Here is a 23,757-nt window from a genome sequence, read left to right as displayed (position 1 = left end):
GAGGCATTTTTCATGTATTTCTCTAAATAATTGTTAAAACAAAGTGACAAAGGAAGAAAAATAATCCACTGAGGATACAAAAGATTTAAAGTACATGATTAACAAATGTAGCCTAATAAATATGTATGTTGTGGTTGTTGCTAGGTGCCTGCCATCAAGTCAGTTCCAACTTATAGCGACTCTAGGTACAACAGAACAAAACACTGCCTGGTCGTGTGCCATCCTCACAATCATCTTGCTTGAGCCCATCATTGCAGCTACTGTCAATCCATCTCATTGGGGGTCTTCCTCTCTTTCACTGACCCTCTACCAAGGGTAAACCCTCTACCAAGCATGTCCTTCTCCAGGGACTGGTCTCTCCGATAACATGCCCGAAGTACATGAAATGAAGTCTTGCCATCCTCCCTTCTAAGGAGCATTCTGGCTGTACTATTTCCAAGAAAGATTTGTTCATTCTTCTGGCAGTCAATAGTATATCCAATATCCTTTGCCAACACCGTAATTCAAAGGTATCAATTCTTCTTTGGTTTTCCTTACTGATTGTCCAGCTTTTGCATGCCTATGAGGCAACTGAAGATACCACGGCTTGACTCAGCCACACCTTAGTCCTCAGTGACATCTCGCTTTTTCAAACTTTAAAGAGGTCTTTAGTGGCAGATATGCCCAATGCATTGTTTGATTTCTTGACTGTTGCTTCCATGGGCGTTGGCTGTGGACCCAAGTAGATTGAAATCCTTGGCGACGTCAGTATTTTCTCCATTTGTCATGATATGCTTATTGGTCCATTTGTGAGGATTTTCATTTTCTTTATGTTTAGGTGTAATTCATACTGAAGGTTATAGTCTTTGATCTTCATCAGGAAGTGTCATCAGTCCTCTTCACTTTCAGCAAAGTTGTGTGATCTGCATGTCGAAGGTTGTTAATGAGTCTTCCTCCAATCCCAATGTCCCGTTCTTCTTCATATAGTCCAGCTTCTTGGATTATTTGTTCAGCATACTGATTAAGTATGGTGAAAGGATACAACCCTGATGCACATCCTTCTGGATTTTAAACCATGTAGTATCCCTTGTTCTGTTCGAATGACTGCCTCTTGGTCTACGTACAGGTTCCACATGAGCACAATGAAGTGTTCTGGAATTCACATTCTTTGCAATGTCATCCATAATTTGTTATGATCCACACATTCAAATGCCTTTGCACAGTCAGTAAAACACAGGTGAACATCTTTCTGGTATTCTCTGCTTTAAGCCAAGATCTATCTGACATCAGCAATGATATTCCTCTTTCCGCATCCTCTTCTGAATCCGGCTTGAGTTTCTGGCAGTTCCTTGACGATGTATTGCTGCAACCACTTTCAAATTATCTTCAGCAAAATTTTACTTGCTTGTGATATTAACAGAGATGTATAGATATGAAAAATAATGCTTTTCAAGTATTTATAGAAACTTTTAAAAAAATTTACCACATAGCAGTTGAGTCAAAATTACTGGGGGTGAAATAACTAGAGCAGAAAGAGAGAATATTGACACACTGTGAAGAATGCAACAAATGTCACCAAACATTATGTGCAGAAACTGTTAAATAGGAGCATGTTTTGATGTGTATATTTTCACAAAAAATTAAACAAATTTAAATAATTGAAAAAAAAAAAAAAAAACAACAAACGAAAAAAATTTACCATATATTGAGCCAGAAAGAAAATTCCAATAAATTTTAAAGCACTAAAATCATACAGGCCATTTCTATAGTACTCTACCGACTAAAAACAACTGAATCTGTAATTCAAGATATTCCTACAAAGAAAATTCCAGACTAAAATGATTTTCTGTTAAATTCTGTCAAACATTTAAGGACGAGATAACATCCTATCTTACACAAACTCTTCCAGCAACTACAATAAGAGGGAACTTTTATTTTCTGAGGCCAATACATCAAAATCTGAAACTCATGACAAGAAAGGAAAATGGCAGGTCAATTTCTGTCGTGAATAGAGGTCCAAAAATTCTAAGCAAATTTTTTTCAATTAACTAAAATGTAATTACTAGGTATAAACTTTCTGAGTGTAAAATATAATTACTGTGTTATACATCTGCCTTTAAAGATAAAAGTAACAAATTAGCTTATACTGTACTCAGTATAGAAACATAAAAAATTTAAAGTAAACTTTATTGAAATCACTTTACTACAAATAAAATTTTAGTATACGGTACAGTATTTTATTCACTACTGTTAATACTGGCATTTACCTGTTGCTGTCTTATCACGAAATTCTTCAAGTTTCATCAAAGTTGCTGAAGTCAGCTGTGTTAGGTGTACATCTTGTGGAGGTCTGAAGAATTCCACTATACTATTCACTGTTCTCTGTTAAAAGAAGCATGATTAACATGAAGTGCAAACTCAAAGCGAATTGACATTTTAAAACTTCATAATTAAAAAAATGCTTACTGCATCATATATCATTTCTAAAGGTTCAGCTTCTATGATACACCTTTGAGCAACAGTTTCATCTATTGGGTTTATCTCAAATGTAATTTGAAACAGTGAGGTAGCATCATCCAGTGAAGACAGGAGACGAGGTTTTGTGAAATTATCTGGTAAGCCAGTAATATGAAATGAGTCTATTTTGGTTTCAAATCTGCATGAAAAAGGATAGCACAAAAATCAGCAAGCAATACAATTTTAAAGCATTTTTTAAATTGACAATGATAAAATAAAAATGAACGGAGAACAATTTCACTTTGCATTTCCCATTACTCCTTTCCATTCACATCAAAGAAAATTAACGACTATTCCATCTGAAGTGATACAGACTAATTCACAATGAACTCTATTTGTATGATGATCCCGAGGTGAAAAAAGGTATGAAAGGTTAATGTTGGACATGCTTACAGATAAAATCTAAAATAAAAACCACAGTAAATTCCTACAAGGCTTTATCACTGTAAAGCCAGAAAGCCTCCAGTACCTAAAATAAGTTTATAAGCACTTCCTTATTTAAGAACAGAAATACACAAAAACCAAGCACCAGGGCAGGACTTCTAGAATGGCTGTTTGAGTAGTTCAGGGACCCTTTCTCCCACAAAATAATCAGTGAAACAACTGCTTAAAAATTTAAGTCCCTGAAACTTGACCTAAGGGTACACAGCAAACAAATACTTTTTCAAGAAAGTTTACAAAATATTGATAAGAACAGGAAAAGTTTGTGGCAACTGAGCAACAACCTTCTTCCATCCTCACTCCCAGCACCATGTTACAGAAGGCCATACAAGGTGGGTGCAGCCAAGAAGTGGGGGTCTTCCTCTTCCCTCAGCAATAATTCTAGGGCCACGGTTTCACCCTAAGAAGGGCAGGCGTCCTGCGTTTCTCATCTCTCCCATCCCAGCTACATGTTACAGAAGCTCTAGTCCAGGCAGGCGCAGCCAAGTAAACTGGGGTTTCCTTTCTCCACCCAGCTCCCGCTCAGACTGTGGGCTTTGATTCAGGTGCAAAGGCTAATACTGAGGCCTCTATTTTGCCTTCCCCAGTTTGCTTGTAAGGCAGAAATTCCATGCCAAAAGAGTTATGCACTCTCTAGTGTCTGCTTGTGTAGCAAGGCTGTCAATCTGAGATAAGTGGGCTACTATACCACTCACAGACTGCAGTCAGGCTTAGGTTCTACCCAAGAGTGGAAGCAGATTGAAAGAACTGGCAGCTCTGCCTGAGGGAACTGACATTATTTAGAACACAGCATGAAGAAGTTCATGGGTAAAAACATTGCCCAAAACAACGGAGATCCTGGTGGCTTGCAAGCAGTTGGAATCGACTCGATGGCAATGGTTTTAGTTTTGTTTTTTTGGTATGGCTCCATAGGGAGCCCTGGTGGTAAAGTGGTTGAGCGCTTGGCTGCTAATCAAAGGGTCAGTGATTCAAACCCATGAGCCACTCCATGGGAGAAAGACGTGCCAGTCTGCTTCTATAAAGATTTAGAGCCTTGAAAACCCTATCAAAAAAAAAAAAAAAAAAACCTATTGTCATCAAGTCGATTCCACATAGGGCAGTTCTACTCTGTCCTAAGGGGTCATTATGAGTCAGAAATCGACTCAATAGCAACAGGTTAATGGGTTAGTAGCTCCTTGAAACTAGTCGCAAAAAGTGAAACGGCAGACCAACCAGATGTTGAACAAAGAAGACTGGGGAAAGAGGCATCCAAGTAGGGCCCTCCCAGGATTCCGTTCTTCGTATGTGCATGCACTAAACTCCACAAATTAAAAAGAAATGAGAGTTGCACTAGGGGCCAACTTGAATGTAGCTCCCAAGAAACAAACAGATCCATAAACAAAAGGCAGAGACTATACTGGCTCAAGGTGCTTAAGCACAACCTCTTATTCATTACTGCACAATAAATTACTCTAACCCAGAGGTGACTGATTCATCAGAAGCAGGATTAAAATAAACTCACACTTATCCAGAAGAATGTAAGCATACCCAGAGCTGCGCCCTCTCAAGAGCAAATGGGGAGGAAACAACTAAGCTCCTAGTCCCTGAATGAATGCTAAGCAAGATCATAATCTCATTGAACTGTAAAAGCAATCTCCAAACCATATACAGATCTAATGGTAGGTGTGATCGTCAGGGGCTTAAGCATAACCTTTCACCAATAAGTGAATTATGCTGACACAGGGATAACCTCTAGAAAGGTACAGGTAGTCCCCAACTTACAACATGTTCTAGTTACAATGAACCACACTTAAGACCATGCTTTTTTGTTTTTTTTCTGGTCATCTTATCATTAGTAATATGTACTACATACAATAGAAAAACTACATACAATGTTGCAGCATGTAATCTGCTGATGTTATCATTCTCATGCCAACCCCCAAACACAAATAAAGATCGGATTTATAAAGATATTGATAACAAAAGGCAGTAATAATGAAAACTAAGACAAAAAATGAGGTATTCGACTTACGTAAGCACTGGGATAGAACCCCATCATAAGTCAGGGGCTACCTGTAGAAGGAAAAAATTTGGACTGGGACTATCAGAGGCTACATACTACAAGAGAAATAGACTTCAAAGAATTAGTCTAGCCAGGTCACTGAAATAAACAAATGACCAAAACAAACAATAAGTCTCAAGGTGGACTGATGGAAGTAAGTATACAGAATTGCTATACCATATTACCTAAAATGCCCTGTTTTAAACACAAAATTATAGGACACACAAAGAAACAGTAAAGTGTGAGCCATATACAGGGGGAAAAGTAGGCAATAGAGGCTGTCTCTGAGGGAGCACAGATGTGGGACTGAGCAGACAAAGAAAGACTTCAAAGCACCCATTAAAAATATTTTTTAAAAAACTAAAGGAAACCACATTTAAAGAATTGAATAAAGGTATAATAACAATGACTGATCAAGTAGAGGATATCAGTAAAGTGATAAACATTGTTTAAAAAACAGAAATTTTAGAACTGAAAAGGACACTAAATGAAGAGTAAAATTTACCCAAGAAACTTAAAGATAGATCAATAGAGATTATTATCAATAGATCCATGCCAACTAACATGGCACAGTATTGTCACCTTGGAACACAGACAACAAATGACCCTGAACAGGGAGTATGAGAAGGCAACTGCACAGAGCTTCCAATAAAAGAAAGAGCACCCAGTAACAAGAGAAACATACTTTCCCATCCCTCACCTTTCTGGTAAGTAGCAGCAAGAACCTCTCCAGCCTAGGAGACCCCATCACCAGGATCCACAATATGAGCCCCAATCCCGGCCCACCCCATCCCCTCCCAGTGCACTGCTTTTTTTCCCCCCCTTTCTTCTTTTTCTTTCTCCCTCCTACCTAGCGCCATGTGCCTACTCCCTGTCTTCCCACCAAACCCCCTCCTTGCCGCCATGGCTAGAGAGCCACTCGCCCACCGCCATTCTGAGTCTGCCCTGCCCCAAACCCAATGGCTCCTGCCCTGCCACCTTTTGTTTTTCCTCTTCTGTCTTTTCTTTCTCCCATTCACCTATCCCCTAAATCACCTCCCCTCTCTTCCCACCAGCCACCGGGTCCACCCTGTCCCCACTCGCAAGCCCCCACGGTGTCATTGTTTTTAAATTGCTATTATTATTATAATTTTTCTTCTTATTCTTTCTGGCTCCCACCTATCCCCATATAACACCTCCACTGCCTCCCAAAAGCCCCTGCCAAGCCACTGAGGGTAGAGAGTCACTGACCTGCCACCACCCCAGGTCCACCACACTCCACCCACCAACACTCACCATGCCACCATATTTTTTCTTTCTCCCTCCCATCTAGTCCCGTACATCACTCCTTCTCCCTTCCCAACAGCCCCCAGATCCATCGAGCCCCCAATCACCAGCCCTACCACGCCTCCATTTTTTTTTAATTTTCATTTTTCTTTCTTTCTGTGCTTTTTCCCTCCTACCTAGCCCTATATGCCACCTCCCACACCTTCCCACTGGGCTCCACAATGCTGCCACAGCTAGAGAGACACTAACACATTGGCCTGCCACTGCCCCGGGTCCACAATGCCCCTACTCACCAGCCCCCATCGTGTAACCATTTTTTTTCCTTTTTCTTCTTTTTCTCTCTCTCCTACCTAGCACCGTACATCACCTCCCTTTCCTTTCCACTGGCCCCTGAGTCTACCCTGCCCATACTTGCCCATGGCCCCCACCATGCCACCATTTTGTTTTTCTCCTTTTTTTCTCTTTCTTCCTTTTCTTTTTCCCTCCCACTTAGACCATTACGAGACATCTCCCCTTTCTTATTCAACCCCCGCCATGCATTGCAACCAGAAAGCCACTGCAGTACTGGCCTGCCCTACCCCCACATCCAGGCCCCCACCACATTGCCATTTTTTCTTTTCTTTCTCCCTGCCACCTAGCCCTATACCTCACTTCCTCTCTGTTCCCAACAGCCCCAGGATCCACCACGCCCCCACTCACTGGCCCCAACCACACACCCATTTACTTTTTTTTAATTTTCTTTCTCTCTCTCACTTAACCCCATACGCCACCTCCCCCCCTTTCCACTAGTTCCAGATCCAGCCCACCCCCACCAGCCAGCTAACACCATACTGCCCCCCTTTTTTTCTTTCTCTCACTTTTCTTTCTCCCTCACACCTAGCCCCATGCACCACCTCCCCCACTTCCCACCAGCCCCCAACACACAACCACAGATACAACATCCCCAGCACTGAGGCCTACTACTACACCAGGCCCACATTGCCCCTCCCCTTGGGCTACTCGACCAGCTGCTGAACAGTGAGAAGCAAGCCCGTACCACTCCCCATATGACATCCCTGCCAATCTGGCAAGGGACTATGAACACTCCCACAATTCTGGATCAACATCAGGAGGCAAACAGCGTCTGCCCAGTCCATCCTCAGCTACCTCACCAAACCAGTGTACAGTGAACAGGGCTTATCTGGCCTGTTGCTGCCCTACCCATCCAGATAAGATGGTGAGAGCTATCATGCCTACAGGCAGGCAAGTAGTAAAGCATTCCCAGCCTGCCCACCCTGACATATCAAAACAAAACAAAACAAAACAAAAAAAGAACAGGAAGGAAGAAATGAACACACAATCAATACATAAAGAAAACAATACCTTAATGTCTCAGAGACAAAAGATAATATCAAAACCTAAAAAAAGCAATATAAGATGGCTCCAACAAATGAACAAAATAAGGAATCATATAACCTCCCAATAGAAGAAAAGGTAGTGGAAGTACTTGATACAGAATTCAAAAGGCTAATATTTAGGGCTTGCCAAGAGATTAGGAAAGAGATCTAAGAAAACACAGACAAAACCAATGCAAACAGCCAAAATCAAGAAAAACACAGACAAAGCAATAGAAGAATTCAGCAAAATAATACAAGAAAAAAATGTCAAAAGAAATAGAAATCATACAAAAACAGGAACTATTCAAAATATAAACAACAAAATTGCAGAAATGTACAATTCAATTGAAGGTTTTAGGAGTAAATTTGAAACAATGGAAGACACAGTCAGCGAGACTGAAGACAAATTCATGGACACCAGTATATTTGTGGAAAAATCAGAGAAAAGAATGAAGAAAACCTAAGAATTATGTGGGACACAATCAAGAGAAAAAATTCACGTGTGATCGAAGTTCCAGAACAAAGACAGAAAATGTAAAACACAGAGAATACTGCTGAAGATTTGCTGGTTAAAAAAAAAAAAACTTCTCAAATATCATGAAAGACATAAAGCTGACCATCCAGGAAGTTCAATGAACCCCACACAGTATAGACCCCGAAAGAAAGTCACCATGAAAAAAAAAGTCACCAAGATATAATATAATCACACTCGCCAAAACCAAAGAAAAAGAATCTTGAGAGCAGTTTGAGAAAAACAAAGTTACATACAAAAGAGAAACAATGCAACTAAACTCTTATTACTCAGCAGAACCTATACAAGCAAGAAGGTAATGGTATGACATACATTAAACCTTAAAAGTAAGAAACTGCCAGCCAAGAATAATATATCCCACAAAACTCTCTCTCAAATATGATAATAAAATTAGGACACTTCCAGATAAACAGAAATTAATGAAAATCATAAAATCAAATCAAACTTACAAGAAATATTAAAAGGAGTCCTTCAATTAGAGAACCAACAACATCATACAACAATCTGATTCTAGGTCACAGGATAGCATCACCCAGATACCAACCTAGGTAAAGAACTCTCAATAAGAAAACAAAGTTGAAGACATAAAACAAGGAAACAGAGATGTCAATCTGTATACGACAACAATATTAAAACAATAAAAGGGGGAATAAACAGTATAGGTATATAGAACATTGAAATGGAGATGAAATCAAGGCAATATCAAACAGTAAGAGACTCGTTCAAACACAGGGAGATAAGGGCAAATTTCTAGGTAACCACAAATTAACTCATCAAAATAAAAAAGAAGAAAAACATAAAGACTCAGTAAACACAAAATGTGTAATAATGAAAGAAAAGAAAATCCACAAACAAAAGGAACTCAGCACAGGAAAGTAAGAGGAACAAAGAAAATGTCAGTACCACAGGAAAAAAAAGCACAACAATATGAAATCAATAAACTCATAACTATCAATAATCACACTGAATGTAAATGGCTTAAATGCACTCATAAAGAGAGAGTGGCATAAAAGATTTAAAAACATAACCCATCAATACACTGTCTACAAGGGACACACCTAACAAAGACATAAATATATTAAAAATCAATGGGTGGGAAGAAATACGTCAAACAAACAGTAACCAAAAAAAGGACAGGAGCGACAATATTAATCTCAGACAAAATAAACTTTAAGGCAAAATCAATCATAAAAGACAAGGAAGGACATTATACACTGATAAAAGGGACAATCCATCAAGAATACATAGCCATAATAAATATCTACACACACAATGATAGGCTCCAAAATATATAAAACAAATTCTAAGAGAAACAGGCAGTTCCACAATAACAGTAAGACACCTCAACACACCACTCTCAGTAAAGGATAAAATATATAGAAAGAAACTCAACAAAGATACAGAAAATCTAAAGGCCACGATCAAACAACTCAACCTCACAGACATATACAAAACACTCCAAATAACAGCAGAGAAGTATACACATTCTTTTCCAGCACACATGCAACATTTTCCAGAATAGACCACCAACCAAAACCAAACCAAACCCAGTGCCGTCGGGTCGATTCCGACTCATAGCGACACTACAGGACAGAGTAGAACTGCCCCATAGAGTTTCTAAGGAGTGCCTGGTGGATTTGCACTGCCAACCCTTTGGTTAGCAGCCACAGCACTTAACCACTACACCACCAGGGTTTCCCCATTTATGACAGCCCCTAAAAAGATAAAATATGTGGGAATAAATCTAACCAGGGACATAAAAGGCCTATACAAAGAAAACTACAAAACACTATTTGCAAGAAACCAAGAGAGACCTACATAAATTAAAAAAACCATGGCATGCTTATGGATAAGAAGCACCAACATTGTGAAAATGTAAAATACTCCCAAAATGATCTACAGATATAATGCAATGGAATACTATGCAATGACAAAGAACAATGATGAATCTGTGAAACACCTCACAACATGGATGAATCCGGAGGGCATTTACACTGAGTGAAATAACTCAATCACAAAAGGACAAATATTTATGAGACCACAAAGGTTTATACACAGAAAAAAAACAATCTTTGAATGTTATGAGGGGGGAGGGTAGGAAAATGAAATCACTAACTAGATAGTAGACAAGTACTAACTTTGGAAAGAAACATGGGTTCTCTTATAGACTAATTGTGTTCCCCAGAAAGATATGCTGAAGTCCTAACCCCTGTTACCTATGAATGTGACCTTGTTTAGAAGTAGGGTATTCAAAGATGTTATCAGTTTAGTTAACATGAGGTTATACTGGACTAGGGTAGCTCTTACTCCAATATCAGTGGTGTCCTCATAAAAAGAGAGACACACACAGAGGAAGGATGCCATGTGAAGAAGCATTTACACACCAAGGAATACCAAGGATCACCAGTGTCAGTGGAACCTAGAAGAGAGGCATAAAACAGGCTCTCCCTCAGAGCCTCCAGAAGGAATCAACATGGCTGACACCCTGATTTTGGACTCCTAGCTTCCAGAACTGTAAGACAATTTCTGTTCTTATTTAAAAAAAGAAAACAAAACGCAAATCAAAACCACAATGAGATACCACTTCACACACACAATAATGGCTATAATCAAAAAGACAGATAAGAACAAATGTTGTCCAGGATGCAGACAAATTGGAACCCTCACACGCTGCTGGTGGGAATGTAAAATAGTACAGCCACTTTGGAAAACAATCTGGCAGTTCCTCAAAAAGTCAAAAAAAATTACTATATGACTCAGAAATTCTACTCCTAGGTATAAACCCCAAGAGAAATAGAAGCATTTTGTACACACAAAATCTAGTACATGAATATTCATAACAGCCAAAAATTGGAAAGAACCAAATGTCCATCAACGTATGAATGGATAAAACAAAATATGGTATATCCATACAATGGAATATTCTTTGTCAATAAAAAGAAATGAAGTACAGATATATGCTACAACATGAACAAACTTTGAAAACATTATGCCTTCTGAAGTAAGCCAGGTGCAGAAGAGGACATGTGTAATTCCATTCATGTGAATTATCCATAATAGGCAAATCCATAGAGATAGAAGGTAGATTAGTGGTTGCCACAAAAAGGGGGTAATGTGAATGACTACTATTGGGCATGGGATTGATTTCTGGAGTGTTGAAATGTTCTGGAATCAGACAGTGGTGCTGGTTGTACCATCTGAAGAATACACTAAAAGCCAATGAATTATACCTTATTTTAAATGACTGAATTGTATGGTATGTAAACAATATCTCAACAAAGCCGTTTAGAAAACAGATGTAAAATACAGACATTCCTAGATAAACCAGTTTTTTTTGGAGGTATGTGTGTGGTGTGATTGTAATTTTTGCATTATTTAGTGTCCTTCTATATTTCCTCAGCATGCAATTTTCTATTAAACATATACTGTTTTAATAATTCCAAAAAATACACAGTAGTGAATAAAAAACAAAGTTTCTTAAGTTACAAAAGGATACTCTTAAACCATAGTACTCTTTTTTTTGTTGTTGTTCATCATCTTTAATGGCATTCCCAGCAGAGCCACATGGGCAGTGTTCCTGGTGTCCATGGACCCTTCCCAGGTGGGGCCACAAGCCATAGAACTCTTCATCCAAGATTGTAAGATTACGACCTAACTTTCAGCCTCATGGTGAAATTTTTTCTTAGGATAACATAAAAGAAAATGAATTGATACTTACTTTATTGCTTGTGCTCCTGGCCTTTGCACAACCAAAGTACTAAATTCTTCTATTAAAATTTCTAACAGCTCAGGTTTCTGGTGATTTTCTCTTAGAACAATAGACATACTTTTCAAGTGAAGGAAAAACTTCATGGCTTCAAACTAGAGTATATTCAGAAGAATAAAATTAAAAAAAAAAAAATATATATATATATATATAAATGCTATGTGTACAGTTTATACATTTTAAAAACCACAAAATATTTTTAAAACATACCTTTCCCTATTAAAGAATTACCACGTAACACCAAAACTTAGGTGGAAATTTTTATCATCACATGAAAATGAAAACAAACGCAATACCTACATATCCAGATAAAGGTCACAGAACAAATCAGTAACAAATATAATTCTCTAAGGATTAAAGACAGGCATATCTAACATTAAACTTCAAGGTGTAGGGCAAGAAAATATCTTACTGTTTTTGGCAAGGTTGGATCAACTGCTGTTTCACTATAACCAATTGCTTCATAGAGTTTAGCTTTTTCATCAGGTGTCAACATTTCTTCAAGAGCTACAAATCAGAGCAGTATTTCGTTATTTAAAAAAAAAAGTTTTTTGTTTTTTTTTTGTTGTTGTTGTTATTTAAGTGATATCAAAATAAAACCAACCCATAATTTAGCCAACTTTAATAACAGATTGCAAAATAGGTTTCCTTTTTATAATACTTTTAAGAAATTACAACTATTGAATGATAGGGTAGCACTGGTAATTTTAGAAGTTAATCTCCAAAATTATAAATTACTAAATATTTAAATTTGTGATATATATTTTCAAATGTTTCAACTGCATAGGCACTTAATGACATTGTACTAGACAACATATTTAGCATACAAATTAGGTAGCGGTAGTATCACAATTTTTTCCCGTTTTACAGATGATGAAACTAAGGTTCAGTGAATTTAAATAACTTGCTGGTCACTCTTCTAACAAATGACAGATCGAAGTAACCATGAGTCTCTAAGTCTCCAAAGCTATAATCTTAAATACTTTGTTATATATTGTCTACACCTAATAATTAGGAAAGAAAAATCTTAGCAAGAAACAACTGCAACAAGAATTTAAAACAATTTAAACCACTTTGAAATTTTTATATATTTATCAATTATTGTACTAGATGCATGAACTAAATCCTTTAGCCACAAATTACAAATAGTAAGATAGATTTTTTTTTCTATTTCATTTACGTACATGTGTGAGATTCCTGGGTGGACCGAATGGTTTGCACTTGACTACTAACATAAAAGTTCATGGTTCAAAACCACCAAGCACTGCCAGAAAAGAAAGGCCTAGCAACCTACTTCCATAAGACTGTTGTTGTTATCGTTAGGTACCATTCAAGTTGATCTCAACTCACAGCAACATCATGTGACAGAGTAAAACTGCCCCATGGGATTTTCTTGGCTGTAATCTTTACAGAAGCAGATCACCAGGTCTTTCTCCTGTGGACACAATGAATGGGTTCAAACCACCAACCTTTTGTTTAGCAGCCAAGTGCTTAACTGTGTGCGCCACCAGGACTCCGTTTCCATAAGATTACAGCCACTGAAAACCCTATGGAGTGCAGTTCTACTCTGAACCATGTGGGATCACCATGAGTCAGAATCAACTCAATGGTAACAGGTTTCTGTTAATATACATTTGTAATATTTATAGCAGTAATTTCATTTATAATAAGCATAAGATAGCTAGACAGACAGACAGATAGACAGATAGATGTTAACAATGTCCACTTCAAAAACAACAGGAATACAAGGGAATTGAGAAAGCTAACACACTGCAATATTTTAATGTCACAGATTCACCAAAAAATAGCAAGGCACAGAAAGAGAGTGGAAATGATGGCCCATTAAAAGAGAACAAGGTGAAGAGAGAGACATCATCTCTATGGAAGTCCAGATAATGAACAAATTGGAAGAACATAATACAGTAATATTAAACATGCTCAAAGAACTAAAAAAGAACAAAGACAATGAACTAAAGGAAATCAGGAAAATGATACAAGAATATAAATAAAGAGACAGACACTATAAAAAGGAACCAAACAGAAATACTGGAGCTGAAAATTACAATAACTGAAATGAAAAAGTCAATGGGAGGACTCAATAGCAGATTTTATCCGACAAAAGAATGAATCAGCAAACTAGAGGATGAAGTAATTAAAATTAACGAAGCTGAAGAGGAAAAAGAAAAACAGGCTAAGAAAGCAGAGGAAAGCTTACTAAAACTGTGGAATGCAGCCAAGTAAACTAATATACACATCACAGAAATCCCAGAAGGAGAACAGTAAGAAAAAGAGAAAGAATATTTCAAGAAATAATGGCAGAAAACTTTCTAAAATTTGATGGACATGAACCTACAAATCGAAGCTCAGCAAACTCCAAAGAGATCCACACCAATACACATCATAATCAAATTCTCTAAAGCCAAAGACAAATCAGCAAATTGTCACAATAAAATGGATCCTTAATAAAACTAACTTTCAACTTCTCCTGAGAAACCCTGAATATCAGAAGGCAGTGCAATGACATATTTAAAGTTCTAAAGGGAAAGAACTGTCAACCAAGAATTCTATATCCAACAAAACTAATTTCAACAATGAAAAATTCACTTTTGTCAAGTCAGTTTTGACTCAGCAACCCTACAGACCCCATAGGGTTTCCAAGACTGAAATCTTTACAGAAGCAGCCTCCCACATCTTTCTCCCACAGAGTGGTTGGTGGGTTCGAACTGCTGACCCTTCAGCTAATAGCTGAGTGCTTAACCACTGCATCACCAGGGCTCTTCCAGTATTTCAAAATGAAGGCAAAATTAAGACATTCCCAGGTAACAAAACCTGAGGAAGTCCATGAGGACAAGATTTGTCCTGCAAGAAATGTGAAAGGGAGTTCCTCAGACAGAACTGAAAAGACACTAGAAATAAACTCATAGCCATAGAAAAAAAGAGATTGCAGATGAAGGTAATTTCATAGGCAAATTTAAGAGCCAGTTTTATGGTATATTTGGTTTGCAACTCCAGTAGTAATGTCCTATGTGATTCAAAAAGACAGATGATTAAAAATAATTATAAATTTATATTAAACTCCCCCCCCGTTGCCATCGAGTCCGTTCAGACTCATAGTGACCCTATAGGACAGAAAAGAACTGTCCCATAGTTTCCAAGGAGCGCCTGGTGGACTCAAACTGCCAACCTTTTGGTTAGCAGCCATAACACTTAATCACTACATCACCAGGGTTTCCAAATTTACATTACTGGCCACATATCATATAAAATGCAATTTATAATAACTTTATAAAAGGAGAGGAACAGAGGTATGGGAATAACTCTTGGATGTTATGTTACTGAAGTTAAGATGTTATCAATTTAAACCACATTGTTATAAATTTAAAGGTTGCTGGGTGGCCTAAGAAGTTTGCACACCGAAAAGGTTGACAATTCAAACTGAAAGATTGGTAGTTTGAATCTACCAAGCAGAACTGTGGAAGAAAAGCCTGGCAATCTGCTTCCATAAAGATTATAGCCATGAAATCCCTATAGAGCTCAGTTCTAATCTGTAACTATAGTGCAATTAATTACTTAATATGGCCCTTCTAACCATAGTCTTTGTAAGTCCTGCCAAATGACTGAGTGGGACTATTCAAAGGAGGTGTAGGGAACCCTAACAAGGGGACTGGTCAGTTCTCCCATCTCTCTAGGTTTAAAGGGTGGCACTGAGAGACAGAGAGAGAATAGGAGTTGTAACATGGAAGACACAGAGGGGGAGCTGTAACACCAGAGATGGTGAGAAACAGCAGCAGCAGGACCAGGAGACCAGCAGGACACCAGCAGGACACCATAGGAGACCACAGGAGATCAGCAGAAGACCAAGAAGAGATGGCATGGTGGGCTTCCCGGCCCATGTAACAAGAAAGCTGAGCACCTTCGAGTAGGGTGCCTCCCGCACTTGGTGGAGCTAGGTCTGTCGACCCATGGAGCTGGAGCTGAGCACCTGTGGGCCAAGGCTTACTGGCATAGTGGGGTGCCTCTGGGCTCTTATTAGCTGAGCTACAAGAGCTTTGTAACACTTTTCCAAGCAGGGCAGGGGCCGAGGGGCCAGAGAGGTTTGCCTGCTGGCACAGCCCAGACGATGCTATCCTGATCGAAGAACAGTATCCTGAGCATTCCTGAACTGTAACCTGTTACTTCCTAATAAATTCCATAATCCTGAGTATTGTCTGTGAGTTCTATGTGGCCATTGCAATGAATTATCAAACTCAGCAGAGAAAGAGAGTGCTGTGGGAGGGATGGTTGGTGTCAAAGTTGGTAAAGATGGTGGAGAGAGGAGGCATGTCTGACCTCCGCCTCACAGGAATCAGCCTTCAGCTGTTGATACTGATTTTCCTTCATCCTTGTGAAGTTAGAGGAGGTCAAATGCCGCCACCTAACATACTGGGTTGCCATTAGTCAGAAAAGACTCAACAGCAATGAGTTTGGTTTTGTTACAAATTTAAGATGTTAAATGTAACCATCATGGTGACCACAAAGAAAATATCTAACAAATGTTCACAAAAGGAAAGGAAAAGGGAATCAAAATAGTTCACTACAAAAAGCAAACAAAACACAAATGATTGCAGTATTGGAGAAAATGTAGAACAAAAAAAGTATAAAACGCAGAAAAACAGCAGAAGTTCTTCCCTATCGTTAGTTACTCTAAATGTAGATCAAAAAGCAGAGAGTAGAAGAATGGATTAAAAAACATAGTCCATTTATATGCTGTCTACAAGAGAAATATCTCAGACCCAAAGACATAAATAGGTTCAAAGTGAAAAGATGGAAAAAAATATTCTGTGAAAATAGAAACCAAGAAAGAACTGAAATGGCTATATCAATATTAGACAAAATAGACTTTAAGTCAAAATGTGTTATGAGACAAAGAAGGGCATTCTATTATGATAAAAGGATTAATTTCGCAGAAAGATATAACAATTATAAAACCAGTAAAACCTGTGAGAGACAGAACTTGATGGGACCACCTTGTTTTTCCAGGTTTTGCAAGTTTTCTGCCCTTGACAGGGTGCTAACACTTTTCTATCACTGCCCATTAAGAATCCTACCTCATAAACACCCAGTGAGTTTTCCTTCTCTGACAGATTTCCACCTTATACAGGTTCTGGCTTTCACAGGTTTTACTGTACAGATGAACCTAACATCAGAGCCAAAAATATATGAAGCAAACGCTCATTATTTACCAAATCATGGTTATCTACCACGATCAAGCACGATTCACCTCAGGAATAAAAGGGTGGTTCATCGTTAGAAAATACCGCTATGTAATATACCAATGTTCTGCTGCTATTCATAAGGTTATCACTTGCTAATTCTTTTCAGAAGTAGACCGCTGGGTCCTTCTTCCTAGTTTTAGTTTGGAAGCTCAGCTGAAACCTGTCTGCCACGGGTGACCCTGCTGGTATTTCAATACCTATGGCATAGCTCCCAACAGCACAGCAACACACAAGCCCGAGTACAACAACAAACTGACAGACGTGTGGGGAAAAAGAAAGAAAAGACCTAAATGAATGCCAGAAGAGACTCTGAAACTTGTTCTTGAATGTCGAGTAGCTAAAACGAAAGGAAAAAATGAAGTAAAAGGGTTGAACAGAAGATTTCAAAGGGCAGCTCAAGAAGACAAAGTATTATAATGACATGTGCAAAGACTTGGAGATGGAAAACCAAAAGGGAAGAACATGCTCGGCATTTCTCAAGCTGAAAGAACTGAAGAAAAAATTCAAGCCTCGAGTTGCATACTGAAGGATTCTACAGGGAAAACATTAAACAATGCAGGAAACATCAAAAGAAGACAGAAAGAATACAGAGAGTCACTATACCAAAAAGAATCGGTCGACATTCAACCATTTCAGGAGGTAACATATGATCAGGAACCAACGGTACTGAAGGAAGAAGTCCAGGTTGCACTGAGGGCACTGGCGAAGAACAACACTCCAAAAACTGGCAGTATACCAATTGAGATGCTTCAACGAACGAGTACAGCACTGGAATGCTCATTCATCTATGCCAAGAAATTTGGAACACAGCTTCCTGGCCAACTGACTGGAAGAGATCTATACTTATGCCTATTCCCAAGAAAGGTGGTCTAACCAAATGTGGAAATTATCTAAAAATATTATTAATATCACACGTAAGCAAAATTTTGCTGGAGATCATTCAAAAGCAGCTGCAGTGGTTTTATCAACCGGGAACTGTCAGATATTCAAGCTGAATTTAGAAGAAGATGTGGAACCAGGGATATGACTGCTGATGTCAGATGGATCCTAACTAAAAGCAGAGGATACCAGAAAGATATTTACCTGTGTTTTATCGACTATGCTGAGGCATTCAACTGTGTGGATCATAGCAAATTATGGATAACATTGTGGAGAATGGGAATTCCAGGACACTTAATTGTGCTCATGAGGAATCTGTACATAAATCAAGAGGAGTCATTCAAACAGAACAAGGGGATACTGCATTGTTTAAAGTCAGGAAAGGTGTGCATCAGAGTTGTATCCTTTCACCATACCTATCCAATCTGTGTGCTGAGCAAATAAACTGAGAAGCTGAACTATATGAAGAAGAACAGGGCATCAGGATTGGAGGAAGACTCATTAACAACCTGCGTTATGCAGATGACACAACCTTGCTTGCTGAAAGTGAAGAGGACTTGAAGCACTTACTGATGAAGATCAAAGACCACAGCCTTCAGTATGGATTACACCTCAACATAAAGAAAACAAAAATCCTCACGACTGGACCAATAAGCAACATCATGATAAACAGAGAGGAGATTGAGGTTATCAGGGATTTTATTTTACTTGGATCCACAATCAACACCCATGGAAGCAGCAGTCAAAAAATCAAAAGACACACTGTATTGGGAAAATCGGCTGCAAAAGACCTCTTTAAAGTGCTGAAAAGCAAGGATGTAACCTTGAGGACTAAGGTGCGCCTGACCCAAGCCATGGTGTTTTCAATTGCCTCATAAGCATGCGAAAGCTGGACAATGAATAAGGAAGACCGAAGAAGAACTGATGCCTTTGAATTGTGGTGATTGAGAAGAATATTGACTATACCATGGACTGCCAAAAGACCACAAACAAACCTGTCTTGGAAGAAGTACAACCAGAATGCTCCTTGGAAGCAAGGATGGCAAGACTACATCTCACATACTTTGGACATATTATCACGTGGAATCAGTCCCTGGAGAAGGATATGCTTGGTAAAGTAGAGGGTCAGTGAAAAAGAGGAAGATCCTCAACGAGATAGACTGACACAGTGGCTGCAACAATGGGTTCAAGCATAGCAACAATCGTGAGGATGGCACAGGACCGTGCAGTGTTTCGTTCTGTTGTGTACAGGGTTGCTATGAGTCAGAACTGACTCGATGGCACCTAACAACAATTATATACTAAGTATACAAATGAAAAGAACCACATGATCATCTTGATCGATACAGAAAAGGCATCTGACAAAATCTAACAACCTTTCATGATAAAAACACTCAACAAATTAGAAATAGAAGGGAAATTCCTCATTTTGATAGTTTATGAAAAATCCATAGCTAACATTATCTGTAATCAAGAAAGAATGAGAACTTTCTCCTTAAGATTGGCAACAAGGATGCCCACTCACCAGTGCTGTTCAATATTGTACTGGAAGTTCCAGCCAGAACAATTAGGCAAGAAAAACTAGTAAAAGGTATTCAGATCAAGAAGTAAGACATGAAACTATCCCTAGTCACATGATTCTACTAAAAAAAAAAAATCCCAAGCAATACATAAGAAAGCTACTAGTAGCAGAGTACAAGGTCCGCAAGAATCTGCTGGATTTCTATATAACGGCAATTAACGATCTGAAAAGAAAACTAAGAAAAAAATTCCATTTATAATAGCATCTAAAAGAATAAAATACCTAGGAATAAATTTAACCAGGAAGGTGAAAGACTTGTACACTGAAAACTATAAAACTTTGTTGAAAAGCAGCTATCCAAGGTACACCAGGAGCAGCAGGATAGTCAGGAATCACAGGAGGAAATAGAAGGCGTATCTGGTTGCCTCCATGAACAACTGCGTCCTTTGTCATGAGACCAGAAGAATTGGATGGTACCTGGCTACCATTACTGAATGTTTTGATCGAAGACTCTGTAGAAGAATCCTGGTTAAAAGAGGGAAATGCAGAACAGAATTTCAAATTGTCAATGGAATCTAGACTTTCTGGAGCCACTGAGACTAGAGGAACCCCAAACTACTATCCGGATATAAACTTTAAACCAGAAGTATCCCCGGAAGTCTTCTCTGAACCAAACAATAGTTTAGTTTAATTACTAAAGTATGTCTGCCTTGAGCATTAAGCTCTTTTAAAGAATTATCTATGTCAGATCAAACCAACAACAGCAACTCAAAACAGTAGACAAGAGGCATACGAGACAGTTAGTTTAAGTTAACGGTGGTAGAATAATTCAGAAAAGGATAGTGAGAACGGGTTGCACAACCTCAAGAAAGTAATTAATGTCAGTGAACTGTACATGTAGAAATTGTTGAAATGTTGTGTCTTTTGCCTTTTATATTTTCACCAAAAAAAAAAAATTAGGCTTTGTAAAAGAAGACAGACATAAAATATACATGATTCCGTTTACATGAAAATTTAAAAAGGGGTCAAACTAGTTTATAATGAAGAAAAGCAGATCTACGGTTGCCACTGCCAAGAAAGGGCTACTGATTATAAAGGGGCAGTAGGAAATACTTTTTTGAATTATAATGTTTTATATCTTGATCCTTTTATGGTTACTTGGTATACACATCTGTCAAAGCTCATTATTCTGTGCCTTAAAATTGAATTTTTAATGTAATTAAACTTCAATAAAACTGATTTGAAATAATTATTATTAAGACAAAAAAAAAAAAACCTTTGTCAAAAGAAATTAAAGAAGACCTAAATAAATGGAAGCACATTCCATGTACATGAACTAGAAGACTTAACATCATTAAGATACCAATACTACCAAAAGCCATCTATAGATTCAACACAATCCCTATCAAAATCTCAACAGCCTTCTAAATCTCAACAGCCTTCTTTGCAGAAATGGAAAAGCCAACTCTCAAATGTATATGGAACTGCAAGGGACCCCCGGAAGCCAAAGCAATCTTCAAAAAGAAGAATAAAGTAGGAAGACTCACACATCCAATTTCAAAACTTACTACAGAGTTACAGTAATCAGAACAATCTGGTACTGATATAATGATAGAAATACAGAACAATGGAACAGAATTGAGAGTCCAGAAATAAACCCGTGTATTCGACAAGGGCACTAAGTCCACTCAATGGGGAAAGAATAATTTCTTCAATATATGTGCTGTGAAACAGGATTTCCACAAGCAGAAAAAATGAAGCCAGGCTCATACTTCATACCGTATACAAAAATTAACTAAAAATAGATGAACGACTGAAATGTAAGAACTAAAACCATAAAACATTTAGAACAAAACATAAGGGAAATACTTTGAGATCTAGTTTTTGAAAATGGATTCTTAGATATAACACCAAAAACACAAGAAACAAATGACAAAACAGACAAATTGGGCATCATCAAAACTTTAACAATTTTGTGCTTCAAAAAACATTGTCAATAAAGTGAAGAGACAACATACAGAACAGGGGAAAATGTTGGGGAACCATATACCTGATAAGGCTTTGATATTCAGAATATTCATAAAGAATTCCTACAACTCAACAACAAAAAGACAACCCAATCAAAAAACTGGCAAAGGACATTAATAGACATTTTATCAAAGAAGATATGCAAAGTGCAAACAAGCACATAAAAAGATGGTCAACGTCATTAGTCATCAGGGAAAAGTATATCAAAACTTCAAAACTACAATTAGATACCACTTCACCCCACTAAGATGGTTATTAGCAAAAAAAAAAAAAAAAACAGAAACCAACCAGTGGATGTGGAGAAATTGGAGCTCTCATCCATTGCTGGTGGGACTGTAAAATGGTGAAGCCACTGTGGAAAACTGGTGGTTTGGCAAAAAGTTAACATAGAATTACCGTATGACTCAGCAATTCCACTCCTAGGTATTATACCCAAAATAAGTGAAAGCAGGGACTCAAACAGATATTTGTGTACCAGTGTTCACTGCTGCACTATTCACAATAGCCAAATCGTGACAACAAACCACCAATCAACAGATGAATGTATAAACAAAATATGGTATATCCATACAGTGGAATATTATTCAGCCATAAAGAGAAATGAAATTCTGAAACATGCTACAACACGGATGAACCTTGAAATATTATGCTGAGTAAAAACTGGCACAAAAGGAAAAATTTTGTATGATTATACTTACAGGAAATATCTAAACAGACAAATGCACAGAGTCCAAACTTCCCTAGTGTTACGGTGGCGGGGGGGTGTTGTGGAAATAGACAGTGGTGATGGCTGCACAACATGATGAATGTAATTAACGTCACTGAATCGTACACGTAAAAAATGTTGAAATAGCAAATGTTTTCTTCTACATATTTTTACCACAATAAAAAAAAAAAGGAATGAAGTACTGATACATGGATAAACTTTGAAAACATGCTAAGCGAAGTAAACCAGACACAAAAGCCCTAAGAATATAATAAATATAAAAAATTAGAATTAGAAAATAAATGGACATACTTCCAGGTTTAACATCTGGCTGTTCTTTACAGCTTGCTTCCGACCAACTCCACAGCCAGTCTAACCATCCTTTATTTTCCTCTGAATCTTTTGCCCCTTCTTTGTAAATCTTGTATCCAGCTTTCTTTACCTATAATCAATGAAGTTTCAAGTATATGACAAATCACCCTTTAATTAGTAATTTAATGAAAAAGAAACATGATATTTCCAGAACTTATCTAAGTGAATAAATGTAAACAAAATGCAAACTGACCACAGAACACAGTACTGCAACGTTAGCTAAACAAAGACTTTAGTATTACCAAATAGTTCTCATTTTTAACAAGAGGTAAAGATCACCAAATTTAAAAAAAAAAAAAAAAGGCTTTTCACCTTCATATGGACCTCTGAATATTTGATAAACCCATTAGTTAGTTAGAATTTTTTCCCATAAAAATCTAATTTAAATGGATGTGGAAAACATATCAAATGTTTTTATAACATACAGAAGCAAACTTGAACTCTTTTTAGGAAACAGAATATTGCAGCACAATGCTAATGACATCACATTTTCTGTTACATCTATATGGAGTTTAGATTCATTTTTACTAAGCAAAAGATAATCTGGAATTACCTCAACTTCTGCCTGTTGTCTTGTTAAAGTTAAATTAAATACATCCAGGATCTTTTCCAGCTCCTGAAAATATTAAAAAAAAATTTTTTTAACTTTACATAAATAACTTTAGTATATAATCCATCAAACTGCTGCATTAAAGAAAAGATATGATAGAAAACAGAATGTCCATCAATATATTTATTAAATTCTGTGAAGCAATGCATATAAATATATATGAGCTTGAAAATTAATAATGATGGGGTAAGTTTTTCAACAAACAAATCATTTAGGTCACGCATATAAGATTACAAACTCTACAAGAGGTATAACACATACTAAAAGATACTCTACATGCATTGTCCAAAATAACTTTTATTTGGGTTTTAACTACAGCTAAAGGTAAATGCATGAGGTCAATGATCAGCTAAAAATACAACTACAGATCCGTTATGAGTAAAGTTTGAAGGTCATCATTAAGATATTCCATGTAGGCCTAGATACATTTAAAACTTTTTTTAATTGTACACTTTTCAAAGTTGTTA

General features: G+C 37.5%; 1 protein-coding gene across 3 annotated transcripts in view; it reads right to left on the bottom strand.

Moving 5' to 3' along the window:
• Positions 1-23,757, bottom strand: part of VPS13A (vacuolar protein sorting 13 homolog A) — a 263,707-nt gene that overhangs the window by 173,935 nt on the left and 66,015 nt on the right. For all 3 annotated transcript variants that reach the window (XM_049897014.1, XM_049897015.1, XM_049897017.1), the window contains exons 14-19: positions 23,234-23,296; positions 22,621-22,750; positions 12,331-12,425; positions 11,871-12,013; positions 2,446-2,635; positions 2,247-2,361 (exon numbers count right to left, since the gene is read on the bottom strand). In XM_049897014.1, coding sequence (XP_049752971.1) covers positions 2,247-2,361; positions 2,446-2,635; positions 11,871-12,013; positions 12,331-12,425; positions 22,621-22,750; positions 23,234-23,296 — 736 coding nt within the window. The remainder of the gene's footprint in view (positions 1-2,246; positions 2,362-2,445; positions 2,636-11,870; positions 12,014-12,330; positions 12,426-22,620; positions 22,751-23,233; positions 23,297-23,757) is intronic.

The sequence above is a fragment of the Elephas maximus genome, chromosome 9, assembly GCF_024166365.1.
Source record: "Elephas maximus indicus isolate mEleMax1 chromosome 9, mEleMax1 primary haplotype, whole genome shotgun sequence".
Lineage (NCBI taxonomy): Eukaryota > Metazoa > Chordata > Mammalia > Proboscidea > Elephantidae > Elephas > Elephas maximus.
This window is presented reverse-complemented; position numbering and strand designations above follow the sequence as displayed.